The sequence below is a fragment of the Protomyctophum parallelum genome (genome assembly GCF_964188405.1).
Source record: "Protomyctophum parallelum genome assembly, chromosome: 12".
Classification (NCBI taxonomy): domain Eukaryota; kingdom Metazoa; phylum Chordata; class Actinopteri; order Myctophiformes; family Myctophidae; genus Protomyctophum; species Protomyctophum parallelum.
In genome coordinates this window covers 3,035,470-3,048,727 of record NC_139712.1, presented here as the reverse complement: position 1 = coordinate 3,048,727, position 13,258 = coordinate 3,035,470, and the positions used below count along the sequence as shown (strand labels likewise).

The 13,258-nt window shown below is 39.4% G+C and overlaps 1 protein-coding gene across 1 annotated transcript; it reads left to right on the top strand.

Moving 5' to 3' along the window:
• Positions 1-2,208: 2,208 nt before the first annotated feature.
• Positions 2,209-9,286, top strand: LOC310868097 (microfibril-associated glycoprotein 4-like; the record flags this gene model as incomplete). Its single annotated transcript, XM_083778360.1, has 4 exons — positions 2,209-2,356; positions 3,878-3,974; positions 6,636-6,800; positions 8,997-9,286. Exons 1-4 carry the CDS (start codon positions 2,228-2,230, stop codon positions 9,284-9,286), a joined length of 681 nt encoding a protein of 226 aa, XP_083634486.1. The 5' UTR covers positions 2,209-2,227.
• Positions 9,287-13,258: the final 3,972 nt, after the last annotated feature.

The window sequence follows — 13,258 nt, the reverse complement described above, 5'->3', positions numbered from 1 at the left end:
TGGTGGGCGCAAGCTGCATTCAACAGCCAATTACTGACAAACTATACATGGGACCATGTGTATTTGTTTTCCTCCTAAAAGTAGACATTCAGGGCTTTCATTCAGTGTGTAGTATGTATATGATATTATTTGTGTTCATTTTTATATCTGTCTGTCAATGTCTGTCAACTTCAACCTTCCATATCTCTGCTGTTTTTTCAAAAGAGCAGCGTGCAGTGAAAAGCAGGTTTTAGAAAAAGGTCAATATCTCCAGAATGGAAGATGGTAGAATCATATTTTTTTTTTAAATTGAAGTGGACTAGTTTGGCTTCCTTTTGATTTATGCGATGTGCTATAAGAGGCCCCTCGCTGTGGGCCCCTAAAAAGTTCAAAAGTCCAATGTTAATCGCTTAGCAGAAGCAATCCTGAGTAGAATTTCAACAGTTAGCAATCAATGTGTTAAGTCACCTGTGAGGCAGGTCTTTTTTTTTTTTTTTCATTACAGTGAGATTCGTTTTATGGTTTAATTAAGTTACCTGTGAGGCAGGTCTTTTTATTTTATTTCATGTGTTTATCGTCTGCCTGTCTGCCTGTCTGTCTGCCTGTCTGTGTGTGTGTGTGTGCGTGTGTGTGTTTGTGTGGTGAACATTGGGTTACAAAATCGTGGGATAACAAAAATATATATAAAAAAGGGTGAGTGTTTGTGTGTGTTTGCCTAAAAAAAGAAGAAAAAAAAAGAAAAACATTTTGGTGTTAGCATCATGTTATGCTTTAGCTGTTGAAAAGTAGCAGATCTACAAGCTCATAGCGCGCCACCGAGTGGCGCGCTACGAGCTTGTAGGTCTGCTATTTTTGAAAAATCAAAGAACCACTGACATTTTTTAGAATCTGATCTCAGGTCAGAATGGGTTAATCAGACCAGTGTGTGTCCTAGTGGAAACCTTGTATGAATCTGATCTCAGGTCAGAATGGGTTAATCAGACCAGTGTGTGTCCTAGTGGAAACCTTGTATGAATCTGATCTCAGGTCAGAATGGGTTAATCAGACCAGTGTGTGTCCAGTGGAAACCTCGTATGAATCTGATCTCAGGTCAGAATGGGTTAATCATACCAGTGTGTGTCCAGTGGAAACCTCGTATGAATCTGATCTCAGGTCAGAATGGGTTAATCAGACCAGTGTGTGTCCAGTGGAAACCTCGTATGAATCTGATCTCAGGTCAGAATGGGTTAATAATAACCCTCCTAGATGATAAATCCTGTGAGACACAGACCTTTGCTCTGCATGCATGGCCACGGAGCGTGCAAAGTTCCCACAGGTTCATTTCCCAGCAACACGGGTTTATTATTAATTAATAATTATTATTCCACACAGACACGTTGACATTGAAGGCGTTTGGGTGAAGTGTATGTACGGTATATAAAGGAGGCTCAACCAAGGACTCTCTAGCAGCTGCCTGGAGGATTGTCTGAACCAGGACTCTGTTAGTCTGCCAGCTGTCTGGAGGACCCTCTGAACCAGGACTCTGTTAGTCTGCCAGCTGTCTGGAGGACTCTGGAGGATTCTCTGAGGATGGTGAGTCTTTCTCTGACCTCTCGAGAGAACAACCGTTTGTATGTTTGACTAGTAGTGCAGAAACACGGGCACACCTTACGCTTTATGCCTAAACTGATTTACATATTTACTTACTTACTAATTTACTTTACTCATTACTTTCTATACCAGTGGTGCTCAACCTTTTTCATGTCAAGGACCCTCAGAATTATCTGTATTTGGCCGCGGACCCCCCATCTGAAAGAATATATATATTCAAAGATTTGCGGCACATTTTCAAGATTTTTCAAAAATAGATCAGTAGTTAAAGTGTTGAAACAGTGACAATATTATACAATATATTTTAAAATGTGAAAATATCTTCATACTGTGACCAATATATGAACCAATTCTTTTTGTGTGCATATTCTACTGTTAGACTGCATGATTCTATGATCCCATAGATTACTATAGTCCTATGTATTCATGTATTTACCTTTGTGTTATTTTCTTACTGTAAATCGCTCTGGATTAGGAGTGTCTGCATAGATGCCTAAATGTAATGCCTAATAGAAACGACAACACATTTCGTTTTCCATCCCATTTTAAATCCTAGCCCTTTCCTGTGGTGTTGGTGGTATGTCTCCTGGCCCCGGTGGCTGTGAGTTCCATCCCGGTGGCTGTGAGTTCCCTCCCGGTGGCTGTGAGTTCCCTCCCGATGGACTGCGCTGACGTCTACAGCCTGGACAACAGAGCGGGCAGTGGGGTCTACACCATCTATCCTGTCGATGATGACACTGCTGTGCACGTCTACTGTGACATGGACACCGATGGAGGGAAATGGACCGTAAGAATGATGTCAATGTCCTACAAGACCATTGTATCTTTATGTCACCGTGTTGTCATCTTACTACAGGGATGTCAAACTCAAATACACAGTGGGCCAAAATAAAGAAATTGGTACAAGTCGAGGGCCGGACTGTGTTTCAACACACGGGGAGAGGGGTAGCTGAAAGTTGACCACAAGTGATATACTTTCACTGCTGATCAATAGTGAAGAGAAGACGCATGCTTGCACTTGTGGGCCCTCGATACGTGACAATGCACTCGCAGTGCATTGTGGGACTTGTAGTATTATGGTGGTATGTGCAGTATACCAGAGGGCCAGTTCTAATACTAATTAAATATCATCCCGCGGGCCAAAGATAATTCATTCACGGGCCTGATTTGGCCCCTGGGCCTTGAGTTTGACATATATAGTACTACATTATGTAAAAAAACTATTGTAGGCTACTGGAAGCATTGAAAGGGTGTTAAATGTCATATCCATGGGTGGCACTAAGGTAAAGATATAGTGCAGTACTATACTTTTTCGGTTTGTCATTCTAGTCATTCTAGTCTACACTATACAGCAATGCTTACTATCATAATATAAAATATTACTCACGTACGGCAGCTTTCACTATAGCTTTCTTCATAGTCTCTGAAAAACCTTTTCAGAAGCATTTTGCAGGAAACGAAATAGTTTACTCCCATATGCTATTTAGGTTTTAATGTCTGGAAGAGTGCCAGTTAAACTGCTTCAATGTACTTGATTGAAATATGTATTAACAGTTTGCAGATTAACAGTACATTTCAAGCACAAACTCAATACAAAGAATGTTAACTGTGAGTGGACGACCCAATTAAGCATTACACTTGTTTACAACAGGGTCCACATTGTTCAATTCATCAAAACATTTAGAGACATACAAATAGACACTTCTATATAGCTAAAGAACAGAACAGGAATTCATCATAAAGGAAACAAAAAGGGAAAAGATATTATACAGTGAGGGGAAAAGGGGAGCGGTGGGGGGATTCAGATTTTACAGGGGCCAGTTTCGAATTGCAGCCATCCGTATAGGTGCCCTTTGAGAGCGGTTTTGAAGGAGTCAAGGGATTCACATGTCTTAATGACTGTTGGTAGGGCGTTCCACATTTTGGTGGCATAGGAGCGAAAATAATTTAGTCCCTTGTTTGTGCCGAATCTGGGTTGTACATGGTTTGTTGCAGTCCCTCTGGTGTTGTGGGTGTGGACTTCGTTTACATTAAGGAAGTATTTAGACTGGTACATGCGTATCTTGGTGGTGTACACACCTTACCTTTTAAACAGGTGAGATATGCATGTTGATATGCGTTGTTGTTAAGCGCTCAATAACATCAAGTCAACGGTATTTTATTGTGGACAAGCAGAGCTTGTGTTATTCAATTTAATTTATATCCCCCCTCTCTCTCTCTCTCTCTCTGTCTCTCTCTCTCTCTCTCTCTCTCTCTCTCTCTCTCTCTCTCTCTCTCTCTCTCTCTCTCTCTCTCTCTCTCTCTGCAGGTTTTCCAGAGACGGATGGATGGCTCAGTGGGGTTCACCAGACCCTGGGACCAATACAAGACAGGCTTTGGCGACGCTGATGGAGAATACTGGCTAGGTGAGAAGACAACAATAGTATCATAATGTGACCAGATTTGACCGAGAGCCTGCCATTGTGCAGCCTCCAGCTTTTCACCAGAGGAGAAAAACTGGAATTTATTAATATTTCATCCAAAATGAGTTAAAAGCACACATACTAGAGCAGGGGTGGGCAACTGGCGGCCCGGGGGCCACATGAGGCCCCCACCTTCACTTAATGCGGCCCTCAGGTTAATTTCAATGTCAGAACACTGATTATAATGTTGGTTTCAGCTGTTTACAATTCCACAACATGCAAACATGACCCGCTTTATTTACTTCAGTCTAAATTAGTAGCTCATTTCTCAACACCAGTATAATTAAAGGCATTTGAAATTACATGACAATGTACATTTTCAGGATTCCAATTCAAAAATAGCAAAAATTCAAGATTTCAATTCGAACATGAGCTTGTAGATTGGCTATCTTTGCTACGACAGCAATATATGGCCCTAGGCAGTTAGTGTGGAAATATAGTGGTCCTCTCCATCGTCAAAGTTGCCCACCCCTGCACTAGAGCATGTCTGAAATGAATATCAGAGCTGAAATCAACATGTCATTATGATATAAATGCTTAAACATGTAGCTATAGGTGTAATGTTAGAGACCACAGAAGACATGTAAATATAAAATAAATGCTTAAACATGTAGCTATAGGTGTAATGTTAGAGACCACAGAAGACATGTAAATATGAAATAAATGCTTAAACATGTAGCTATAGGTGTAATGTTAGAGACCACAGAAGACATGTAAATATGATATAAATGCTTAAACATGTAGCTATAGGTGTAATGTTAGAGACCACAGAAGACATGTAAATATGAAATAAATGCTTAAACATGTAGCTATAGGTGTAATGTTAGAGACCACAGAAGACATGTAAATATGATATAAATGCTTAAACATGTAGCTAGGTGTAATGTTAGAGACCACAGAAGCCTGCATGTAAATATGAAATAAATGCTTAAACATGTAGCTACGGTAGGTGTAATGTTAGAGTCCACAGAAGACATGTAAATATGATATAAATGCTTAAACATGTAGCTAGGTGTAATGTTAGAGACCACAGAAGACATGTAAATATGAAATAAATGCTTAAACATGTAGCTAGGTGTAATGTTAGAGTCCACAGAAGACATGCAAATATGATATAAATGCTTAAACATGTAGCTATAGGTGTAATGTTAGAGTCCACAGAAGACATGTAAATATGATATAAATGCTTAAACATGTAGCTAGGTGTAATGTTAGAGACCACAGAAGACATGTAAATATGAAATAAATGCTTAAACATGTAGCTAGGTGTAATGTTAGAGTCCACAGAAGACATGTAAATATGATATAAATGCTTAAACATGTATCTATAGGTGTAATGTTAGATACCACAGAAGTGAAACTTTCTAAGCCTGATTTCTCAACTCCGTCAAATCCTACGTCTTTACGTGGCGGAGAAAGTTGACAGCAGCGTGCTGCCGATCCGATTCACATTGGAAAATGAATAGGGCTATATAGCCCTATATAAAAAATAGAAGACCACATTAGCCTAATGAATGGCATAGCGTGTTTGAAAGTCGGCCTGTCATATCAGTTGTTCACAAACATGACGGACAGAATTTATAATAATGTATATTGATATTGATCACATGCATGGATGCCACACACACAATAGTTTAACTCACTGGATAAACTCACTGGATTATAATTTATTCGGACAAGAGGATCCCAGGCCTACGAGGTATAGGCCTATAATTATTAACTTATGAACGTATGGGCTACTGTTCTTTATCGCGCAAACAGTGTCGAAGGCCCATGCCCCCCTCCCTCTCTCTCTCTCTCTCTCTAGCTCTCTCTCAAAAGACAACTTTTGCATTGACATATATCCGATATTTTAAATATCGGATATGTTTTACCTCTGCAAAGGTCTGAGTGAGCACCCGCCTTGGTCCCGAACTTAATTAGATAAATTATAATTATATTGCTTCAGCGGAGCACGCACCGTTGTAAGCTTGGAAATCTTTTTATTTCCTTTGGTGTCCTATGATGGATTGATGTCAGTTTGTATATAGTAGCCTACAGTGGTAATATACAATGGTGCAAAAACGACATAACATAAAAGCCCTAACTGTCCTGCTCCTACATGTGTAGAATTATTAAATTAATAGAGTGCGGGCTATATTCATAGCAGTGACCGCGGCTGTGATTTTTCCAGCAATCATTTTTATTGTAATTTGTGAAGCCGCTATATAGTCTGCGGCTGCAAAGCCTTTTTTCTTTTTTTGACAGATGGATCTCAAACTGCTGTCTGCTGAGTCATGCTTGAAGCCTTTTATGGTGCGATATGGGGCGTGGATCAATGCAGATGAGGTTGTCGGGTGCTTTTCCGATCACTTTGCACCCGCTGAATTCAGTATGACATACACCTGCGATACGCCTGCGTACCGGTGTTACACACCACTCTCTGAATAACACGTCATCTCAACGTAGCTTGATCGGACGGATAAATACGATATCTGTTTCCGCCACCGTGTAACGGTGGCGTATTTATTTTGAATGAATTAGGACCATAATGAGCAGGACCAAACATATGAAGACAGGTTGAATATCATGGGTGAATAAAACACTGGTCTGTATGTCCTTTAGGTCTGGAGAACATCTACTATCTGACCTACAAGAGAAGTGAGCTCAGAGTGGACATGGAGGACTTCAGTGGGAACTCTGCACACGCTGAATACAGCAACTTCTACATCGACGCTGAGGACCACGGATACATGCTGCACTTTGATCGCTTCACGGACGGAGGAGCAGGTAGGTTTAGGAATCACCTTTGTTGTCATCACTGGTTTCAGGGTGTAAAGTTGTGGATGACATTTAACCCATTTAGACCTGAGGCCGATTTGACTAAATAATGTCTTCTAAATCATGACAGTTTTCTAAGAAAAAAAACTCGTTTCTACGTCAGTTGTTCTCAAACATTCATGTCAAGGACCCCCATGAATATAATATGTAATTGAATTGGCCGCCAACCCCCATCTGAAAATATGTTGTTCCAGGGACCCCCATCTGAAAATATGTTGTTCCAGGGACCCCAGGGACCCCCATCTGAAAATATGTTGCTCCAGGGACCCCAGGGACCCCCATCTGAAAATATGTTGTTCCAGGGACCCCAGGGACCCCCATCTGAAAATATGTTGTTCCAGGGACCCCAGGGACCCCCATCTGAAAATATGTTGCTCCCCCAGAAGCAAAGATTTTAGTTAAAATTGTTCACTCTGAAATAATAGTAGCAGATCTACAAGCTCATAGTGCGGCACTCGGTGCTTGTAGATCTGCTATTTTTTTATTTATTACATTTTTAATTCATTTTAAATATATTTTTATAATAATACTAATAATAACTAGAACTGCACTCTGTCGAGTGCATACTTGCTTGTTGCACACTAGTAGGCCATAAATGGCCAACTAGTGCGCAAGCAGAGCGGGCAAGTACTTTCGACCGCTGTAAACTGTCAAATCTCAGTATCTCTGTGAAGGAACGTTTGAAATGTATAATTATTAGGTGTGACTATTTGCTACCTACCTACTTTATGCATGTAACACCTAGTATTATTAAGTATGGTTCAAGTTTCTATCTATATAAGAAATAGTTTTATCGATGTAGATATATTCTGGATCCCTTTTTAGTTTTTTAAAGAAAAATAAATCATTGATATGTGATGAAAAAAAAGGTATAGCCTATAAACTGAATTAAAATGTTATTTTGTTATTTATTGTAAATTGTCAATTGTTTTAAATGTATTTCATCTTGGAATATAGTGATATTAATACTAAATCATGATCAGAGTAATATGTGTCTCTAAGTTCAATTTCTGTAATAATACTTTCACATTTGTTAAAATATACATGATCTAAAATACTTCCGTAATCTGTAGTTGGATTTGTATTTAATTGTTTAAAGCCTAATCTTGACATGAAGGTCTTTATACTTCTATCTTTCTCAGTATAATATACTGTGGTTACTTTGCGCCAAAAACCGTGCCAGCCAACCCGCCACTTGATGCGTATGCAAATAAAACTGCAGATTTGTGCCTGGTTTGCTGGGACCAGATTACATACATGAACAGAGCTAGTCATACATATACACACCATGTACTCTGGTCCCAGCAGATCAGGCACAATTTGCTATTTTATTTTACTGATTATGTATAATATAGTATACGTATGACTAGCTCTAAATGATGATGTAAGACATACGTATACATATACATATACTATATATATAGATTATGTAGTTGTAAGTTGATTAGCGGTATACTGTGGTTACTTTGCGCCAAAAACCATGCCAGCAAACCCGCCACTTTTGATGCGTATGCAAATAAAACAGCAGATTTGTGCCTGGTTTGCTGGGACCAGATTACATAAATGACCATATTTCTTACATCATAATTTAGAGCTAGTCATACATATACACACCATGTACTCTGGTCCCAGCAAATCAGGCACAATTTGCTATTTTATTTTACTGATTATGTATATAGTATACGTATGACTAGCTCTAAATGATGATGTAAGACATATGGTCATTTATGTAATCTGGTCCCAGCAAACCAGGCACAAATTTGCTGTTTTATTTGCATACACATCAAATGGCGGATTGGCTGGCACGGTGCACACAGACCGGGCAAAATTATTACTTGCGCGCTCTGCTTGCGCAAGTAATAAGGGTAATGATAATAATAAAAAAAAAAAATAATAATAGTATGTTACTATGAAAATGCAAAATATGCAAACAAAATGCATAATAAGAAAACACTATGGAAGTGCATATAGACTGCACAGCTTTTATTTGTACTTATATACAATGTTAAACCCTCAGAAATCGCCGTGTTCAATACTTTTCCAAATATCGTATTGAAGTTTAAAATCCAGTATTGTGACTACACTAATAGCAGCATACGACAGCAGATACTACATTACATTCTCTTTTTAACTCTCTCCACACAGGAGACTCACTGAGCTATCACAATGGAAAGAGATTCTCCACTATAGACCGAGACCAGGATACCTTTTCAGGACATTGTGCTAGAAAACAACTGGGAGGGTACTGGTACCGCAGCTGTTATGATTCTAATCCCAATGGAGTTTATCTGTGGGGAGATTATTCTGGCTCAGATGGTGCTGTTGGTGTTATGTGGCGTCATTGGAGAAGTGGCATGTATTCCCTGAAGTCCATCAGTATGAAGGTCAGACCTCAATCCAGAAGAGACGAGCTGGACGGACAGACAGACGAATAGATTCACTATCTGACACTTCAGACACAGGATGGACAGGCAGGCAGGCAGACAGACAGGCAGGCAGGCAGACAGACAGACAGACAGACAGACGGGCGGACGGACGGACGGACGGACGGACGGACGGACGGGTGTTCGGGCGGGCGGACGGACGGACGGACGGACGGACGGACGGACGAATAGATTCACTATCTGACACTTCAGACACAGGATGGACAGACAGACAGACAGACAGACAGGCTTAGAATACTTGTATAGAATACTTTTGTACTTTTACTCAAGTACACCTTGGCTTACATGGAGTTACTGCTCATGATTATACTCACACACATTATTGGTTTAATATGAGAAAGAAACCAAACATAAAGCGGTGTCTCCCAGGGCTCTGTACTTGGTCAGCTCCTTTTCCCCCCCTCTAGTCTCCTCTACACCAAATCTCTCTGTCTCAAATAGCCGATCTACAAGCTACACCACGAGTCCTGAAGCTTCCTGTCTGAACAGGTCTGATAACTCCTGCTTCTGAACATCAGTGTGATCTGAAGTTATAGTTTCACCCATTCTGACCTGAGATCAGATTCATACGAGGTTTTCCACTGGACACACACTGGTCTGATGATTAACCCATTCTGACCTGAGATCAGATTCTAAAAATGTCAGTCGTTCTTCGATTTTTATAAAAATAGCAGACCTACAAGCTCATAGCGCGCCACTCGGTGGCGCGCTATGAGCTTGTAGATCTGCTATTTTTCAATAGCTAAAGCATGACATGATGCTAACACCAAAATGGGTTCCCGTTCAGAATGGGTTTCATCTCCTCTGGTTACGACTCTGGCCTGGACACTGGATTACGTTCTTATTATTTACACAACAGAATTGTTATAGACTGTTATTAATTGTAAAATGTGATCATATATAGCGTGAGTGGAACTAATTAACTCAATGTCATTCCCTTCTCTGTAATGACTCTAATAATAAAACAATAGTAAGCATCATAATGTTCATTTATTTCATTAATTTATGAATACTATTTTCAGGCTATCACTTCATTATTCCAGTATAGTTTTAAGAAAGCTTTTCACTAAACATGTTTTACTGCTTGTGATGTTGCTTACGCTTCTTTATTGTATTCTATTTTATTTATTTTGCTTTTAATCCTTGTAGCACGTTGAGATCCGTAAGAATGTAAAGCGCGTTATAAATAAAATGCATTATTATGATTATTATTATAGTTCTCATGTCAGAGGGAAATACGCTCAGTCAAATTCCTTGTACGTGAACATACTTTGGTTTTAGCTAGTTTTGTAAACACAAAACAGTTACAGGTTTTTTTTGTTGTAAAGCCTTGCTATTTATATTTTAGTAAACTAAAATGTTTAATCAATCATAGGTTTCATTATTTCATTAGTTTTACTTAACTTTACTATACTTTTATTACAATATTTTTTAACCCATTCTGACCTGAGATCAGATTCTAAAAGTGTTTTCAAAAATAGCTAAAGCATAACATGATGCCAACACCAAAATGGGTGCCCGGTCAGAATGGGTTAAAGGGTGCATTTATACTTGTATCTTTACATTGTGGTATTTCTTTCTGGACCACTGGTTGAGAACCACTGTTTTAAATGATTCCCAAGCACACAGGGTGTAGGCACTCTATTTAATGGGTTAGTTGTATTATTATTGTCTCCACCAGGCCATAGGCATGGGGGGAGAGTATGTTTGAGTATGTTTTGCACTCCGTCCGTCCGTGTGTGTTTGTGTCCGTCCGTGTGTCCGTGAGCAGCTAATCTCGGCCACCGTTAACCCGGTCGATGCCAAATTTTGCACACACACTCCCTGGATGCCAACGATGAACCTCTGCCCCAAACTTTCCAGAACGGCCTGTTATAGCGCCACCAGGAGGCCGCTTTGTGCAAAACAAGTTTTTGCACAGTACACCTACAGATTTTGTCCAAACATCACGCAAATTGGTACACAGTCTCTCTAGAGCCATTCAACGAAACCTGTCTTTCACATTTCTCACACTCCATCCTGATTGGTTAAGATTGGCTTCCAAAGTTCACAGGAGTGCTCAGTTTCAAACAAAATGCTGCAAATCATGAACACATCGCGTGATTTCCGTGAAATTCTACACCCACATTCCCACTAGGCCGAGGACGAAATGCCACATGAACAATTTCAACTCAGCCTCAAGGTGGCGCTATAACTGGCCGAAAAGTGTTTTTACCTCTAACTGCACGGATCTGTGGATAACTTTGTATGCCAACTCCCTAGAAGCCAAGGAAAAACCTTTGTCTGGATTTTTTCACATCTGCTCTTTATAGCGCCACCAGGAGGCTCACATATGTAAAACACATTTTCTATTATTACTCCTTCAGATTTTATCCAAATTTCACGCAAATCGGTACACATGATCTCCATAGTCATGTGATCAAGACAGGTTTGTTTGATTTCTCATATTCCATCCTGATTGGCCACGATTGGCTCCTACAGTTTTCAGGAGTAGCCCGCTTTGTACAAATCGCCACAACTCCTCAACGCAGCGTCCGATTGCGATGAAACTGTGCACGCATATTCCCACTATAGGCTGAGGAAGAATCCTGATGGAGACCTGTGCCCAGAAGGGCACTTTTTCTAGTTATTAATATTACTGCTACTACGCCCTCTCCTGGCATAACCATGCAGTTACTTTTTTACAAAACACAATAGCAGAGGGTGATACAAAACAGCCAAGACATGAACCTCACAAACATTGGCCAAAGGGTGGCGCTACAGCGCTCAATTGAACAGTTATGAGAAGAACTCATGCCCCGTTTAGATTCAGCCATAAAACATCAATACACGTCATGTGACAGACTTGACACTGTGACCTATGACCTCTGCCTCCAACCATGTTGAAAAACATTTTTGAATAGTTTAACTAGCCGACTGAGAGTGACACACACAAGTTATACATTTGAAATATTGGTCTACAAGATTGGCCAGAATATGTAATGTATTTGAATATCATTATTAATATTATATATATTTAAAGAAATAAGTAGTATGCTATATTACAGTACACTTTACACCACTGTTTAGAAGATTTAGAAGATGGAAAAGAGTTGGCATGAGGAGTTAGTCATATAGTCACAAACAGAAGTAAGGTAAAGGTAAGCATGTATTTCCACACAGCCAGGAATTGTCCTTTTTATTAATTGGGTCGTCCACTCACAGTTAACAGTCTTTGTATTGAGTTTGTGCTTGAAATGTACTGTAATTCTGCAAACTGTTAATACATATTTCAATCAATCAATCAATCAATCAATCAATCAATCAATCAATCAAAACACCACGCCACCATACAGGCTCTAATGTCTAGCCTCCATGGATGTACAGTACAACAGTGCCCCCCAGTGGCAGAAACATGCAACTGCACCAAATGGCAGCATGGCAGAGGACAACTTGAAAATGACTTGTTGTTGTTGTTGTTGTTGTTGTAAAAATGGCGGTAGTTTTTAATAACTTGATGCGTTGGTTTTGTGTTGTACCTGTCAAATATTTGTTTTTAAACATTAAATTATTATACTCGAATATACATTTTTTCCCGTATTTGAGGAATATTCGGAAATCTAATATTAATTTACCAGCCCTATTATATTGTATAGTATTATGTTGTATACAGTAGACTACTGTATACAACACAATACTATACAACACAATACTACTGTCAGTAGTATTGTGATGTATACTATACAATTACAATTTACAATTTAGGCATTTAGCAGACGCTCTTAATCCAGAGCGACAAAAAAGCATGGGAAAACATTTATCAAGAAACATGCGTAAGCTAAGAAAGTAACAGTGGCATATCTATATAATGAAGCTATACATATAAACTATACATCTATACTACTATGCTATACATATGTACTATGACGTGCTATGACTACATACAATGCAATTATAGTGCTGTCTACATAATATGCTATAAGT